Genomic DNA, 18,354 nt, shown 5'->3' with positions numbered 1-18,354 from the left:
TTGGGCCCCTGAGTACTTGTGGAAAGGCCTCGCAGCATACTTTTAGATGGTTTTGGTTACACGTCAAAATTTCTTTGAGGCTATCTTGAATGACCAAAACAAACCACATACCTTACCCAATCCGAGTCTGTTTGCAGCCTTGGACACTGTAATTGTGTTGTGGGCCTAATTAATCATTTATCAGCAATTTAGATAGTGTTTTTCCTATTCTTGTGAATTTCATCCTATCTGTGCAGGAGCATAACCTTCGTATTGGATATCGATTACGTGAGAGCATGGTCGATAACGACTAGATATGAGGGTGTAGTTATCGTGAGGTGGTGATTGGTGATTGGAAGCCTCAAAACATGAATATTTTCATGTTGCTAAATTCAATTCGGAAGATCAGACACCTAATCTCAAATCATTTAACCTTGGCGCTAATATTTCTTGACGATTATAGCAAATGCAAAAAAATAAGGGAAAAAATCTACTTTACAAATCTTATTCTCTTGAAGTGCACTTACAGCTTGTACAACGGTGACACAACAATCATCTATATATATCTATGCCAGATTAATTATCCTACGTAGTATTATTAACTCAAGACAAACCTGGTTGTATCTCTTCATTTGTCTATTGCTAGTCCACATATTCCTAAGCTGCATGCAACCTCTTTTACGAAAAAAAAACTTTATACATTGGTTACATGCAATAAATACAAAACATGTATTAAATACAATAGAGACAACAAAATAGATAACTCATTGTACAACATGTTTGTTTAATTGTCTATGTATGTCAAATAGATAGTAACTGGCATTGGGGCCCGCACATAATGTGCGGCTAGCATCATTATACAGGGATCTCTTATCTTTATAATAATTAATTCAATTGTTAATTTGAAGATGATTTTACATGAAACCTTATTTATCTATATTCTAAATTGTACTTGTACCTGAACTCTTTTTTGCATAATAATTAATTTGTAATTTAAATTTTAAATACTTCTCAATTATATTTATATCTAAACTCTTTCTCTTAATTTTACTTTTTAACCGAATTTTACATGTTTCCAAATTATATTTGTAGACGGTCTCTTTCCTCAATATCAATTATTTTAAAATTTTTAATCTAAAATTTGGATTTTTTTCTAGATTGTATTTACACATGGACTCTTTTATTTTTTTCTTTATTTTTAATTCAAAAATTGTATTTCTAATCAGATTCTAGATGTTTTCTAAATTGTATTTATAGATGGTCTCTTTCCTCAATATCAATTATTTTAAAATATTTAATAGGAAATTTGGATTTTTAGACCGCATGATCTAGATATATCATGATAGATTGTGTTCAACTCGGAAACTAATTGTAGCACATATCATCACACTAATCATATTTATTCGTCGTTGATGCATGGCTGAAGCACATCCAATTACGGTACTAATTCATTTAAATTGTCCGGCTAAAAAGATCGATATTTTCTTTTTTCTCTCTCTTATAATAACGGTCTTTTCATTGTCCGTCTTATCTTTTTATCTTTTTTTTTCCTCTAATTTTCTTCCAATTAATCTCAAAAGTTGTATTTCTCATCAGATTCTTTTTATTTATAGATGAACTCTTCCCTCAATATTAATTATTTTAAAATTTTAATCTGCGATTTAGATTTTTCTAAGTTGTATCGATACATGGATTCTTTTTATTATTTTTTTATTTTTAGTTCCGATATTGTATTTCTAATTGAATTCTTTTTATTACACATGAACTGTTTTTATTATCTTTCTTTGTTTCATAATTCTGAAAGTGTATTTCTAATCGTATGTTATTTCGATTAATGTGGGTTTTAATCTGGTATTTAGATTTTTCTAAACTGTATTTACACATTGACTCGTTTTTATTATTTTTTATTTTTAATTCTAAAATTTTATTTCTAACCGAATTCTTTTTTATTATAATGGACTCTGAAATTGTATTTCTAATTATATTTTTTTGTTTTTGATTAACATGTGCTCATAAGAATGAACGCGCTATTGCATTATAAAGAATATGCTGCCACAATCATTAAATTGCCATTGTCCGACTTAAAAAACTGATATTTTATTCTCTCTTGTAATACACGGTGACTGATCTTTTCCTTTTTTCCTGTTGTCCGACTCAAAAGGCTAATATTTTTTTCTCTATCTTGTAATGCACGGTCTTCTCTTTTTTTTTCTCTCTAATTTTCTTTTGATTAATCTCGAAATTTCTAGCCTTTGAGAGAGAATACGAAGACTCCTTTTCCTATTACTTTATATATATAATAAATTGTTTAGATTACTGTACATGCACTTAGTATGAATCTCAATCTCCTGAGTTCAATATCCACTTCCCACTCATTCATCACTTGTTGATGAGCATGACAACCTTTAATCCATGCTAGATAACCTAAAAATAATTATATTTTTAGACAGAGATGGTACATGTTATGCTATCAGCTTAACTGTTAACAAAAAAAGACTTTGCTAAATAAACACATGCCTTAATTATATTTTCCAACCTTTTCAAATGGGGAAAGAGCTTCCAGGTTTCAGTACGATCGTGCAAATATGTACACCAGCATTTTCCAATATATATTAATATATGTATTCTCCTTATAGCAGGTATAGGCTGTAAACCAGTTATAAACATATTTTAAAAAGATAAGAGGAAACAGAGAAGAAGGGTTACCTACTAATTTGTAGCTAGCCAGCTGCATACGGGCTCAAAACAAAATGTGTGTATGATATGTGAGATTATGTATTGATGTTTTATAGGTAACTATTATATAAATTAGTTATTGAATTAAATATAGATAAATTAAATCTAGTAGTTGACTGAACTTGCTCTTAAAATATACTACTCCGCAGTACTGCTTGTTCGACACATCGATACATCCGTGATAAATTATGCCAGAATCGATGAGACACCGGCCCCTCGAAATGCTTCGATTAGCTTTTACTGTCGTTAATACGACGGTTGAACTTCCGAGACCTAACCAAGTAGAAACATCCAGCTACTAATTTTTTTTTTTAACTCATGCCGGGTTTTTTCACCCGGTGAGCTTTATATTAGACGAGGAAGCAGTATGTACAAGGCACCGCATTCCCCTGACGTACCCCTTGTCATCCAGTGACAAAATTACAAATAACCATGTTTAGAGCGTCATTTTTGCAAATCTCCGGACGGGGTATGGATCCCAGAAGGAAGAGGAAGAGAAACGGAAACAAAAGAGGAATCGAGCTACTAATTCCCCTGTGGACGAAGAGTTCTTCAGGCATATCCGCCATGGCCACCGCCTCCACTGTGTTTTCATCCTCTTCCACCACCAGCCCACCGCACAGCACCATGTCCACGCACTCCACTGAGCTTGTCAAGGGCTCGCATCAGTTCACCGTCCCTGGCTACAGCCTAGAGAAGAGGAACGGCTCCGGCCACCGCATCACGTCCGGCTCCTTTGAGGTTGGTGGATACAGTTGGGCGATCCATTTCTATGCTGCCGGCAGCACCAAGGAAAAGGAAGGGCACGTGTCCGTGTTCCTCGAGCTGCAAAGCACTGGCGTAGAGGAAGTTGCAGCGAAGTGCAGCTTCCACTTCAACGACGCTGCCGCGAGCTCGTTGCGCTCGACCGAGATTCACGACTTCAAGCCTCGCACCGACTGGGGGTTCCCCGAATTTATGGAGATAGAAACCGTGGAGTCAGTGTACCTGGTGAATGACTGCCTGACGTTGCACTGCGCCTTCGAGGTGGTCAAGCAGGCGACGACCGGAGCAACCGTGAGCCGCCTCATCACGGTGCCGCCGCCGTCCATCTGCCGCCATCTCGAGCAGCTCCTGGACAGAGCAAGGCTCTGACGTGACGTTCCGGGTCGGACAGAGCAAGTACGACGCGCACAGGGCGGTGCTCGCAGCGCGGTCGCCGGTGTTCAGCGCCCAGTTTTTCGGGCCAATGGCGACGTCGGAGGCCGGCCTGAGTGAAGTGCGAATCGACGACATGGAATCGGCCGTCTTCGAGGCCGTGCTGCACTTCGTCTACACGGACACGTTGCCGCATGTCGAGGAGGGCACCTTCCAGCTGGAAGTGTCTTCCAAACAAGAGGTCGTTAGAACGACGGTGTGCGAGTGGCTCGCGGCGGCGGACAGGTTCGACCTGGTGAGGATGGCGCTGCTGTGCGAGACCATCGGCGTGGCGAACGCGGCGGCGACGCTGCAGCTGGCTGACCGGCACCATCGCACGCAGCTCAAGGAGTTCTGCATGGATTACATCGCGTCTCCAGGAATGCTGGCGGCGATGATGGCAACCGAGGGGTTCAAGGAGCTCAAGGTGGCCTCCCCCTCTCTTCTCATCGAGATCCTGGAGAAACTTGGAAGCTGCAGCTAGGACTTCCCTTCAACTCGTCATTTGCAACATTGCTGATATACATTACTCCCTTCTTCCACAAATAATCTTGGTATTTGTACCAAAATTAACCAAAGCTTAATTTGCATGGATTATCTACCATTGAATTATCCCTCACATCCCTAATATGAAGGTTAAGTTAAACTAATTCATATGATAATAAAACAAACGCCATACATAAGTTTGTATGCATCTAGGCTCCCGATGTATGGTATCTCTTCAATAAGTCAACAGAACCAAAGAGACGTATGCTATATACAGATCAATTCTAGAAGATTAACGAAAAAACTTATACGTAGATCGTATGTGGAAGGAGAAAGTATATATAGTCTTCAATACGGAAGTATCATCATTACTTTTTAACTATATAGAAGTAGTTAGTGTTGACATTTTACAGGTGTAATACTTTTGAAAAATTTAGGGAGTGTAATTGTTGCATATCGAGTCTTAATTTTTTTTACGACCTTTTGCATTCTGAAATATTATCGCCGTTCCACCTACCACTCTGTACATATCATTGCCTCATTGCATGGTCGATGTCTTAACGATACTCATATACTCCACATCTAATTTTCTTTATCGTTCCATCCACTTTCCTGTGTAGAAATGCAGAGAGAACTTGAGATACCGGAGAGTTCTGGATGCCTGGAGCTTTTCGACGACGATGGATCCATGATTAATTCCTAGAATAAGTTGCCAAATACACATCATTATCTCTCTATTATCATCGGAGCATGCAGTAAAATTTACCCCCTCCGTTTCATAATATAATTTTCTAGTCTTACGTAAATTTATACGAATGCTAAAAAAATCTAGACATATATAAAAATTATATACATTTATCAATTGATAAAATGGTAGCAACTTTAAAAGAAGAGTGCTAGTAATTGAACTTTCTATTTCTTAATCCTTTTACTACTAAAAAATACATTTTTCTTGATGGCTAGAATACATTTTCCCTGACGGCTAGACGTTCCACTAAAGGTAAGTGAACATCAACGATCTTCGCTAGCGCAATACTAGTTCGGCCTCTGGCTGCTACTGAAAATAGACTTTTTGTGGTGGTGACATGATGCCTGGAAAACGAAATTCGATTTTTGAGGTGCAAACTCAAGACCGCTCTCGGCAACAAAGAATTATATTACCATCTCAGTATAAAACACTTGTTATATTCAGAATGATGTGTTTTTTATTTCTTCTTGAAATACTTATTTTCCTTGTAAATGATTTCAAATATAAATGTCATAAATTACAAAGTCGGACAAAATATTTAAATAATTAATCATAGGTTTAACCATATTATAATAAATTATGAGTTTTCAAGTTTGACATTAATTGCAAGACCATGTTTATATGCTAATTTCAGAAACATTGCAACAACAAATTGATACACTATTTTCATAATCACTATAATATCAAAGTTCATACATCACAAGGATAATTTTAATTAAATAATTTATTTGCATTACCAAATATTAAAAATTGAACTTTATAAGGATAAATTTAATGAAAACCACTTTTTACAAACATGAGTTGCATCGTTCAACTTTCCGTTTTGCTATAATAAATAAAATGTTGTTGATATTTCTATATATCAAAGGAACAAAATAACTGTGCAACTCTCAAATAACATGTTACACATTCTTTACAGTTTAGAAAATATTATATTTATCGTATATATTCTTTACAGTTTACAAAATATATAGTTTTTAACAAAGAGAAACTACTAATTATATCTTTTCATGATTTAAAAAATATTCTATAGTGATGAATCATTTGGCATATAAAAAAAACTTATTTCACATAAAAATGGTGCTAACAAAATATTTTTAAGACACCAGATACTCATTCTCTTACTAGAGTCTTTGATATTATCGTTAGTGATTCCTAGGCGTCCAATAATAGTGGTATAGACCCTTAATTGATATTATAATTAGCATAATTGCGGCATAGTAGTGAACACAAAATTTATTGTATTGTATCATTGTCAGTGTTTTAATGCGTGACTAAAAAATTAAGATGGAGCTTTGATTCTAAATGTATATATATAGCATATTTGCATAAACTTTATGATTAAAAAATTGGTAAGATAATTTCTAGTTTAGAAAGTCTTTAATATATGAAAAATCTACATAAAGAGAGGTAAAGTCCATCCTAGCCGTTTGATCTTATGAAGATGATTTTAGCTGTTAGATTTGAAGAATGATAAGTGAAATACATAGAATAAGTAAAGTATGTTGTGCACTATAGGATAGATAGATACAAATTTACAAAATATAATTTTGTAAGACTATAGTACATATCAAGAACAAAAATAACAGTGTACGTATTATTCTCATCACAATTGACATAAATATACCATCCATATGCACACACACATAAAAGCACTTTAATCGTGTAGCATTTTTAATATAAAATTAGTGAAGAAAACAAAAGTATCGTTGCAGACAACATGTGTTGCTGTCACGGATGATGTCAATATGTTGTCAACAGTGAGAGTGACACTGTACCAGGCGCCTGCCAACATACATTGCTACTACGGACAACACCAATATGTTGTTAGCCACGGAAGTGCTACTGCACCAACTGACTACCAATGTTCATTGCAATTAAAAACGATGCAGACAATAGCAGTGTGATCCATCAATCTCTAGTGATTCTGCGATAGAGTTTGTCTTATATATAGAAATTCTTGTAATATAGATATAGTATATCAAATATTATCCATCATAAAGTAGTGATCCTTACATGAATAAAATAATTAAATATATAAGATTTAAGAAGAAAAATTCTTAATTAGTGATCCTTTTATGATATATTGTTGGCTTTTCATATTAAAGATTTAGGTTAAATGGAAACATAGAGGAGGATCTAGATCTTAAACGGCTTAAAAATGTTTTAGATTACTAGATGTGTCACACAATGATGATGATGAGTAAATAAAACAAGTTGGTGTACCTTAGAATAGATTTGAGGACAAATATACACGCAGTATTTCCCCCCAGCATATGTAACGGAGAGAGATGCGGATACGCCGACACAGGTGAATTAAAAGAAAGATAAAATCACTATAGATAAGGTATGGTCAAATCATAATCAAGTGATAATATTGTGTCCCAACGGCGTATTTGTATGTACGTACATATAAAGAAATACTTGTCATCATTCAATTTCAGAAATTACTCCCATATATAATCAATAATAAGTACCCAAGTTACAAAAAGTATATACTCTCTCGGGAAGCATGTTAGAAATATAGTTTGAGAAGGTATATGTGTGGGAAGCAGTTTTTTAGCATACGGGTGTATATACACCTGTTGCTTGCATGTCATCTAAATAGTCACCAAAAAATATAGAAAAGTTTAATAAGATAGTTTAATATGAGTTATATCACTCTACCAACATGCAAGTTTAAATTTATCTTCTAGAAGTTGTAGAAAAAATAATAAAAATAAATATGAATATGCGTATAGTTAGTTTCAGTTTTATTTGTTTTTTTGCTACAACTTGTAGAAGTTGAATTTAAGCTTGCATATTTGTGGAGTGATATAACTCATATTAATCTATCTTATCAATTTTTTTCATATTTTTTGATGACTGTTTAGATGACATACAAACACACGGGTATATGTACACTCGTGTGCTAAAAATGATAACATCAGGAAGAATCCTAATGATGCAGCGATGGATTAGTTGATAGATTAGTTAGAAATATACTTTTTTCTATCCTAATCTCCTGAATATTTTGTCAACCACGTGTGTGTATATATATATATATACATACATACACTTGATTAGTCAGAACTTCTCTGTCTCAACTCGTGGACCTATCTGTCTTCTTCTTTATAAGAGATAGGGGTTTGCTATTCTCACGGATTGCTCATATTTATTTACCCCATTTTAAAGTTTTTGCCTTGTTTCGGCCCTTCCTTCATCTGAACCTTCCAGTACAATCTATCTTTATGGGGAGGACCCTTCATCTGACCTCCGAGCTACCCTGTCAATTGTAAAAAGTAGTTAAGTATATATATATATATATATATATATATATATATATATATATATATATATATATATATATATATAGAGACACACACCCCAATGGCCGCCGCTGCATCATCAATGCCTCCGTCGTCTTCTACCAGCAGCCTGACGGCGAACACAACCATGTCGACGCACTCGACAGAGCTGGTCAAGGGCACGCACGAGTTCACCGTCGCCGGCTTCAGTCTGCAGAAGATGAAGGGCGCCGGGCAGTCCATCACGTCCGGCGTCTTTGAGGTCGGCGGGTTCAGCTGGGCGGTTCGACTGTACCCTTCCGGTGGAGCACGAAGGATACATGTCCACGCTCCTCGAGCTGCAATCGATTACTGATGCCGGAAGCGAAGTTACGGCGAGGCTCGCATTCCACGTTGAAAGCATCACTCGGAGTCGGAGGCTCGGAGGTCGTCGTCGTCTCCGGTGTGGTGTAACTTCAGACGTATCGCTAGACCATGCGGGGTGTTCAGGTTTATGGAGGTCGCAACCGTGGAGAAAGAGTACCTCATGGATGACCGTCTGAGGCTGCACTGCACCGTCGAGGTCTTCAAGGAGACGAAGACCGGAGCAACCGTGAGCCTCAGCCGCTTCATCTCTGTGCCGCCGCCGGGCGTCGTGCGACACCTCGAGCAGCTGCTGGAGAGCAAGAGGGGCGCCGACGTGACGCTCCAGGTGGAAACGAGCGAGTACGACGCGCACAGAGCGGTGCTCGCGGCGCGGTCGCCGGTGTTCTGCGCCCAGTTCTTCGGGCCGATGGCGGGCGCCGGCGGCGGCGGCGGCCGGCAGCACGTCCAGATCCACGACATGAGACCGCCCGTGTTCGAGGCCGTGCTCCACTTCGTCTACACGGACACGTTGCCGTTCTCCGGGGTCGACGAGGCTTTACGGCCCAGCGGCGCCGCAGGAAGCCACCACGCGAAGCTCATGGAGGCCGTCGCCGGATTCCCGAGAGAAGGTCTGGCAGCGATGGAGAGATCGTTGATCAGCGAATGGCTGGCAGCGGATCGGTTCGACCTGGAGAGGATGAGGGCGCTGTGCGAGCACCTGCTGTGGCGGACCGTCGGCGCGACGAACGTGGCGGCGACCCTGCAGCTGGCGGACCGGCACCACTGCCCGCAGCTCAGGGCGTTGTGCGTGGAGTACGTCGCCTCGCCCGGCATGCTGCCGGCCGTGGTGGCGACCGAGGGGTTCAGCGAGCTCAAGGAGGCTTGTCCCTCTCTTCTCGCCGAGGTGCTGGAGAAACTTGGAGCTCCACTAACAACGAATGGTAGTACTCCCTCTGTTTTTATCTATAATTTTTTTACTGCCTTTAAAAAAGTAACTCGAGGTATCATATTTCTTAATCTAAAAATTTAAAGTTCTTTTAACATTCTTAAAAAATACTCGAGGTACCATATTTCTCAATGTAAAATTTTAGTACTTTAAGATACCATAAATTTGCACTAAAATTTTTGGTAACTCGAATTGCTTTTAGAGGATGCTAAAAACCCTAAAATTTAGTAACTTGATCTATAATATAGCTTAAAGTACCGAAATTTTATACTAAAATTTTTGATAAGAATGGTGAAAAAAACTTTTTTTTCTATTAGCTTTATGGTATTCATCAAGCCTTTAGTGTTGGAAACTGTGGGAGTGACAATTTTCTGACAAAACTGATGTTCTAGTTAGAGCTGCTTGCACAGGTTCCTAGTACCCCTGTTCTGAAAATAATTTAGCTAGAGCTTATCTATTTCCAATTCAGACACTCGCAACAACCTAAACCTAGCTCTGAAAAATAAATGAGTGGTACCCCACTATTTCGTTTTTTTTAACCCGGAGTAAACATGTAATTGTTTTACATCAAGAGCGGAGTGGGGGTGGGAACTAATGTTTGAGTAAATGTACGAGTAATTCTTTTATACCAAGATGGGATAAGATTGGTGAAGAGCTTAACGACAAAACCATGAGTATTTGTTTTATATCAAGAGAGGTGTGGGGGTGGTAAATAATATACAGGTAAATATACGAGTGAATAATTGTTTTACATCAAAAGTGGAGTGGTGATGGGAAGGAGTGGAAATTTGGAGGTGCGCTATTTAGGCTGAATAATGCGCTAAGTGTTGTACAGTAGTTCTCCTAAAACATTTTTACATATTTTTATGTATGATATATTTTAATATATATTAGTGAGTTTTATGATTTTTAAATTTCACCTAGCCATCAAACTATTTGAGAATAAAGAAAACAGTTCAAGGGTAGGAGGGAATGCCTACCTTATTACTATTACCTGTTCCTAAATTTGTGACAGGTATGGCATTTTAGTTTGCATCAAACCTATTCACCATACAGCTATATATGCATATTACAGTACTATAACCATGTCACTGAACCACCTGATTGGGCTATGCAATTGCTCCTATGTATCATCGGATAGATGATACGCGTATACTATAACACCATGTCTACCACAGCCATGCATTTTTCTTCACGGCTCTTGCATCGTTTTGCTTGTGCAGAAACACACAGCGTCAGAAACCGTGAGGAAAATATTGTTACTTCCTATGTGCTCGGTGAGATTGGACGACAGGAGCTTTTCGATGACGATGGATCCAGGATTCGCTAGGATAAGCTGCCAAATACACAATATTTCCATATTAAACTATTTTGGTTTAATATTTCCATATTACTAGACCGATTACTAGTAGACAATTTATCAGAAGTACTTGGTATAAGTGATGATAATTTTGTTTAAGAGCATGTACCTGAATGTCTCTCTTCTGAAGATTCTTGTACAGATCTTCTAGAGAATGGATGCCACTTGTATCGATATCGATAACCGCTGCAAAAGTATTTAGATTTGAATCAGTATTTTCTCAAGAAGGATTGATGATCAATATTATTGATACAAGACTACCAAATCATTCTACTTACGAGACATCTCTATGATCAAGAAGTTGATTTTAGACTCTCCCTCTGCTTTGGCTCTCTCTTCTTCCTCCGTCAACCACCTAAGAATTCTGAAATGGAGCACCAGGCAAATTTATATGAGGTTGTGTTCATTTGCGTTTCATTATAACTCAAATTCCACACTCAGAAATGGTAAACATATAAAGATTATACCTCTCCCGGACATAATTAGAGTTGGAGAAGTAGATAGCAGAATCAACCCTCACTATTATTAGCCCAGGAACATGTCTTGCTTCCGGATACTGATCGGTGTTTCTGTATATTGTGGTGCCTGGAAGGTTTCCAAGAAGTACGGTCCTTGGCCTCGTTACTTGAAGAAGTATTTTAGCAAATGAAATTGATACCTGTTAGCATCAGAGAAACAAGGTGAACTTAATTTTTATGTGTGTTTAGAAAAGGACATCGGCAGTCAAACCAAGATTTAGTCCTTACAGCTATTAAGAGACCTATCTCAACAGATGCAAAAACCACACCAAAGAATGCTCCCATGCAGGCAATGAAGTCCATTTTGTCAACTTTCCAAATGAGAATTGCTGCCTCGTAGTCCACAAGGCTGATCACTGCAGAAATGATTATAGACCCGAGGATCGCATTCGGTGTATACTTGAAGAGTGGTGTGATGACCAACAAGGTCAGGAGAACAACTGTTGACATCACGATATTGGATACTGGTGTTTGGCAGCCAGCCATGAAATTGACTGCTGAACGAGAGAATGAACCTGGGAAAATAAAATAAAATGTGTGGATTTCAGCATTGTATTTTTCAGATTGGTCACCAGAAGCTCTGTTACGCTAAGTTGATATAGTTACCTGTTGCAATATAACAAGATGTCATTGAGCCTGCTATGTTCATAGTTCCTAGTGCTACCATCTCCTTGTTTCCATCTAATTGATAGTCCTTCAGAGCAGCAAAAGTCCTTCCAATTGCTACAGCTTCCTAATAAGTCACCCAAGCAAAGATTAACGTGACATCCAAAAAGGCACATTGCAGGAACAAAGGCAAGAGTCTATAGTTAATACCTTACCGTTAAACCGATCATGCCGCAAATAACACCGATCTTGAAACCTTTTGCAACAAATGGACCGGTGAAATAAATCTTGTCGACTGATGATGGGTTGACGCCCTTTTTGATATGGTTAACCTGTGATGGTCAAATGCCCATACATTTTAATCCATGAAAAACAATAGATGATGGATACAAACTGAACCTATTAGTACTAACTTGGTACTTACAATCTGAACACCTTGCTTTTCAGCATGGGTAATGTACACAAAAAGTGTTGCCAAGATAACTGAAATTATAGGAGCAATAGCTGGCACCCAGAAAAACTTCCTGTTCTTCTTTCCCTGTGTTAATATCAAAAAATCTAGTATGTGAGATCAATTCTTCTAGCTAGTACAAGTTAAAGGTGAAGTTTGAGATGCTCACAATATACTTGGCAAAAAGAAGGAAAGCAAGGAAGGCCATGCCAATCACAATAGTCTGCCAATTCCACTGCATATGGAAACTCGCTGTCATCTTATTTATAAAACTCAGCAGTATAGAACAAAATAGTAAGTTTTTTAGGATTTTACAAGATAAATACCCCATGGTGAGCTGAACTCCAAACAGAGCGCATAACAGAAACTATGTCAGTTTTCTTTGTAAAGCTCCTGATACCCAACACAAGTTTTAGCTGCTGAAGAGCAATAGTAATGGCTGCTCCGCCCATAAACCCAACAATTGCAGCATGTGACAAGAACTCGATGAGGAATCCTAGCCTGAAATACATCAACTCATACCTTAGTCCATCTACAGTACAGTGAAAGCTTCTGGGAGATATTTGTGTATACCTTAAAAATCCTAGGGCTGCTTGAGTGATACCAGCAAAGAAGGTAGCAGTGAAAGCAAGGCGTACGTATTCCTCCTTGTTTTTGACAGGATCAACTTCATTTTGTAGAAGTGAACCTATTAAAAGAGAAACCACTGCAACTGGACCTATTGCAATATCCTTTGAGCTTCCCATTGCAGCATATATCAATGGGGGAACAAAACTGGAGTCTGAAACCAAACAAACAAAATGCCAGTTATAGCACAGAAACATTCAAAATTTTCACTTCAAAACGCCACAACAGCTCTAATCAGAGAACTCACATAGTCCATACTGTGCATCCAAATTAGCAAGTTTCGAATATCCGATGTCCTATTACAGTAAAAATACAACTTTAGGGACATATTAAGTAGTAAAAACACTCTAATGGACTAGTCCCATTTTATACCTGGGGAATGCAGAGACTTGCAATGGTCAATCCAGCAATTAGATCACCTTTGAACTTGCTTAAGCTGTAGCTCCTGCCCCACTCAAAGATTGGGAACAGGAACTGCAACACCATCATGAACTTTGACGATCCAGACTGGTCCTTGTACCGATGTAGTGGGTTGTCATGGAAGAAAGTCTCTCTCAATGTGTCTGCAAGCTCTTTGGCCAAGTTCTTTTGAGGGGGACGCCCAACCTTGTACACGTGTGGTTCTTGAGACGGTTCATAGGAGGGAAGCTGTGCATTGGTGTTGACTTCATTGGCAGTTGACTCATCATGCTGATGAACCATGTCTGAAGTACTATATTAACTGTTAAATAACCTGGGAAAACAGTGGAATTAACTTCAGCTACAGAAGAAACAATGGAAGCTGTTGGTGAACATACTTCTAAATTGCGACAATGAAACGAGAGCAAACTGCACTAGTCAAGGAGCGGTATGCCAATATGCTTTTAAATAAAAGGTAGGTAAAATTAATTGCAAAATCAGGAATATTATTTACTTCAAAGCAATGGATGTAACAACAGTTAAATTTGCACAAAGTTGATCAATGGATGTCACAACAGTAAAGATTGCACAACTATTGTCACTCAATCAGTTTCCAACAGCAATTTGTAACTATACAGAAAGAAAATAAATTTATGCTTATAGCTCTTAGGGTCAGATGACATAATATAGAAGAGGTGTTTTACAGTACTCTCTACTAGTAGTAAAACTAATCTATACCATTTACCTTTTCTAATCTAATTGATCATATCTATTTTTGCTACTACAACAGCTATTGATAGTAGAATATTTTTCTATTAGTAATAGAACTCTAAATTGACGGTTGAGATTATTCTACTAATGATAATACTGGCAGTACAATACTACCAAAAGAGAGCACCGTAAAGATGCTTTCAGTTTCAGAATTCAGACAAAGCATTGTCAATGGAGGTGTGGCTGTTCTGTGAAACTCTTACATAGAAAAACAGCAATATTTTTTTTATCTCAGTTGCCGGCTATTAGTTCTAGTATTATTTATCTATTCAATATACATTGCAGGGAGAGACTTCCATGGCGTTGTTACATTCCGTGTGGACCATATGGTGGGTGGACAGTTACTTCAGATAAACTCAAGAGACTCGTTTTCAGTCTGATAAGGCCAAGCAGGTTTATTCAGACTGCAATAATTGGAAAGGTTGAACAATTCGATTGGAATCCTGAACCAATTATATAAATCAGCAACTTATAAGACAACCAAATTCAGCCATCTTTGCGCGTAGCCTGAAATTATCTACCATATATGATTTGATAGTGCATATTTTACCAGATATGACTCTATGCAGGCGTACATTTATGCAATTTCCAATCAAAGAAGGTTAACAGAGGCAGCTGTGTACACAATTATCAATTGTTCAAACTTCTGCTTGTATGAGTAGGTCCCGCAAAGATCACTTATAATCACACTTTTCACAGGTGACCTATCCTGTACTAATTGCTCTGCAGCATGAGTTTAGGTTGCTGTAGAATAAACCAGAAAACCTGAACATTCCAACAGAGCTTGCAATATGACGGTCTGTAAGATAGCCGAGGTTGAAGAATTGAAAGATTATGTGATTTTTGTGATGGCTTTTCGAGCGTATAAATGAATGATTTAACTATTAGAAATTTAAAAGTTTGCTATAGAAAGATTAGACGGGAAACTTTTATATAGAAATTTTTGTATGAAACATATCGTTCAGTAACATGGAAAGTATGCCCGCAAAAGATCCAATATCTAGGTAGGTGGTGGGGGGAAGAATGGGGCATATGTAACTCAATTGTGGATTGATTTTTTTTTTGGCCTATGTAATTAAATTATACCGGACACTGACTCGTAACAGGCTAAGATGATGCAGGGTGTGTGTTTCCGGTTTCTGTTGATTGGAAGACGGGGGGATAAAATACTAACATTAGAAATAACTAAAAATAGTGGCAACAATATTAGACAATCCAAATTTAACAACAGTGAAGAGGTAAAAAATAACCCAAACATTCTAACCATCCCTGATATAGTCGAAGAACTCCTCTCAAACAAGAAGAACAGCAGAAGCACAGAAAGAAACGATTTTCGCGCACTGACGCACGCATGCAGGTAATGGAGAACAAGTAATTTCAGGCAGGAAATTTACCGAACGGTTCAGGTGCGCCTTGGCCGGGTTCCCCAGGTAAGCGAGGCGCCACTCAGGCCTCACTCGCAGAACGCGACATCTCCTTCGCTTCAGGCCAAGAAACGAAGGCGTTAGAATCAAGGAGGAGGAGGAAGACGAAGAAGACCACCAGCACAAAACAACAGCGCGACCATTTGGAAGGACGTGCAGAGACGCGGGCAACACATACTTGGAGAGAACCGGAAGACCAAACTCCTCGCCGTCCCGTCCTTCCCAACGGAGGAGGGGGAGGAAGAAGGAGGAGGAGCGAGCGGGCAGCAATGGCGGATTTCGCTCCGGCAAATATACGCAGTCGCACGCTCGGCACGCACGAATACAGTGGCACTCGAAAATGGCTGTGCCAGGGAGACTGCGGCCGCGGGTGGGCCCGGGCACCCGGGAGCAGTGCGGTCAACCGTGGTTCGGGTCTACGGGTGCACGGCGCGGGTCGTACGAGCGGACCCGAGGGAGAATGGAAGGTGGAGAATTGACTGCGGAATAGTCGCGAGGGTTGCCGGTGCGGGAGGGCGGACCGCATTAGAAAATTACATACCTATCCTTTTGCAATAATAGCATTAATAAAATAAGTTTTGCTAAAATATTATTTACATGGTTATACGCTTCAGCTACTTTGTCATTTTAATTGTTTCTCTATTTTTCTACTCCCTCAGTTTTTGTAAGATATCTGACTTTTTTGTTTGTGATGTTTGACCGTTCGTCTTATTCAAAAAATTATGAAAATATCATTTATTTTGCTTGTAACTTAGTTTATTATAAAAAGAACTTTAAGCACAACTTGTCATTTTTTATATTTGTACTAAACTTTTGAATAAGACGAATGACCAAACATTACAATAAAAAAAGTCAAACATCTTATATTATGAAACAGATGTAGTATATGTCAAAGGATGCCTGTTGGCGTCAAAAATTGATCCGATGATGTGTCACACATGAATGCCTGAGAGTCTCTTTTTAGATTGCTCCAGTGCAAGACCTAAATTGTAAGAATGTACGGGTGTGCCAGTCAGTTTGATCCTGTAACTAACAAGATAAATAGTAAAACAAGCCGATCGGCTATCGAGTCGATAGATAACTGAGAATCCAGCCGATCATATGTTGATGTAGTAGCGTTTAGCCGATAGGCTGAGCAATCGGCTGTTGAAAGCTTGGATTAGCTGAGAATCTAGTCCGAATATGTTTGAGTAATAATTATAAACAATGAATCATGTGTTACGATCGGGTGAAACTAACTCGCATGTAATTCTCATAAACCGATGCAACATAAACAACTATTGATCTAAATAAATAAAGCCGATTGGTGTAGAAGTAATACAGTAATGCAATTAGCTACTCTACTAATATACATACAATGAAAATATAGATTGGCATGGATCATTGACTATAATCAACTGATAATCGACCGAGATCCATAAAATATCTAGTCTAGCTTAATAGGAATAATCATAGAAGATCAGACCAATCCGACACAGTTCAAGATTACGTCTAGCAATTTAGGATAGATACTAAACAAATCTAGACTGTTATCAAGCCGATGACTGATAACTTAGATGCTGGTATTCCGATAAAACAATGAGCGAGATACATTGATCTGATATAAACTATTTGATAAACGCAATCTAATAGATCAGACCGAACCGAAATAGTATCAAATTGAATATGTCAAATAACAAATATCTAGCCAACGTAAATCACCCAAAGTGGTCGACCAGATCAACTCAAGATACAAAAGTAACCTAAGTTGAAAATGATATGATAACTAACAACCGTACAAGCAGACAAGAAGATCAAACCAAACCGAAACAGTTCTAATCTAGCCGACACGATTACCGTGGCTGGCAGAACATAAGACGTACCCCCCACGCCGGAGATCGAGACGATGCAGCCCCGTGTCAGGTGCCAAGTTTCGTCGATGATGAAACCTCGGTGAGGAGGGTGGCGATGCGCCGAGAGTAATTGATATATATTATATAAGTAGATAATTTACAATGACGCCAGGTGTACATATTTATATCCATGAGAGGATATGAGTCCATATCGGACCCAACACACGATTCCTAATAGATAGAAGAAAATAGCAAATCCTATTTGCACTCTATCTCTAATTCCTACTGAATACGACACTGTTTTCTAATAGATAAGAAGAAATAATAAGTCTCAATTAGACTCTAACTTTCTTAGAGATAAAGGAAAAATCCTACACTAACTCTAATTAATAGATAAAATTATGGCGCCATGCCTTGGTCTTCACGATTCCCTGTTGAATTCGAACCCTTCCGGATAAAATTTTCATCGGTGATTGCGCCTTTCCTTATCCGAATTCAATAAGAAATTTTACCAAATTTTGGTGTTAATAATGCCCTTAGGTCATCTTACAGATTCAAATGACGTTGACGATCAAGTCACCACTTCTAGTTAGAGTCTGTACGTCATGTAGAACCTCATCACTATAGTGATGTTGGGCCGATGCAGTTTTTCCGTAATAGATA

The 18,354-nt window shown here is 38.3% G+C and overlaps 1 protein-coding gene and 2 pseudogenes across 1 annotated transcript; 2 read left to right on the top strand and 1 right to left on the bottom strand.

The window, feature by feature from the left end:
* The first annotated feature begins 3,282 nt into the window (after positions 1–3,282).
* LOC102714036 lies at positions 3,283–4,375 on the top strand (annotated as a pseudogene).
* Positions 4,376–8,494: 4,119 nt separating this feature from the next.
* On the top strand, positions 8,495–10,732 carry LOC102713764 (annotated as a pseudogene).
* LOC102701648 (sulfate transporter 1.2-like) lies at positions 10,629–16,548 on the bottom strand. The gene is made up of 15 exons (XM_006659322.3): positions 16,038–16,548; positions 15,830–15,916; positions 13,638–13,998; positions 13,513–13,561; positions 13,212–13,419; positions 12,965–13,139; positions 12,808–12,873; positions 12,612–12,725; positions 12,403–12,519; positions 12,188–12,314; positions 11,810–12,096; positions 11,531–11,721; positions 11,342–11,427; positions 11,173–11,249; positions 10,629–11,039 (listed from the first exon to the last, which is right to left on the bottom strand). Exons 3-15 carry the CDS (start codon positions 13,965–13,967, stop codon positions 10,896–10,898), a joined length of 1,971 nt encoding a protein of 656 aa, XP_006659385.1. The 5' UTR covers positions 13,968–13,998; positions 15,830–15,916; positions 16,038–16,548; the 3' UTR covers positions 10,629–10,895.
* Positions 16,549–18,354: the final 1,806 nt, after the last annotated feature.

Source organism: Oryza brachyantha, chromosome 8 (assembly GCF_000231095.2).
Source record: "Oryza brachyantha chromosome 8, ObraRS2, whole genome shotgun sequence".
Lineage (NCBI taxonomy): Eukaryota > Viridiplantae > Streptophyta > Magnoliopsida > Poales > Poaceae > Oryza > Oryza brachyantha.
Note: the sequence above shows the minus strand (reverse complement) of the source record. Positions and strands in the feature narration are given on the sequence as shown.

Excerpts from the sequence above, each read along its gene's own strand:
- LOC102701648 (XM_006659322.3), bottom strand. The coding sequence starts at position 13,967 with ATGGTTCATCAGCATGATGAGTCAACTGCCAATGAAGTCAACACCAAT. Across the intron at positions 12,520-12,611 it reads AAAAGCAAGGTGTTCAGATT|GTTAACCATATCAAAAAGGG; the intron begins GTAAGTACCAAG and ends TGACCATCACAG. Across the intron at positions 12,315-12,402 it reads GCGGCATGATCGGTTTAACG|GAAGCTGTAGCAATTGGAAG; the intron begins GTAAGGTATTAA and ends GTGACTTATTAG.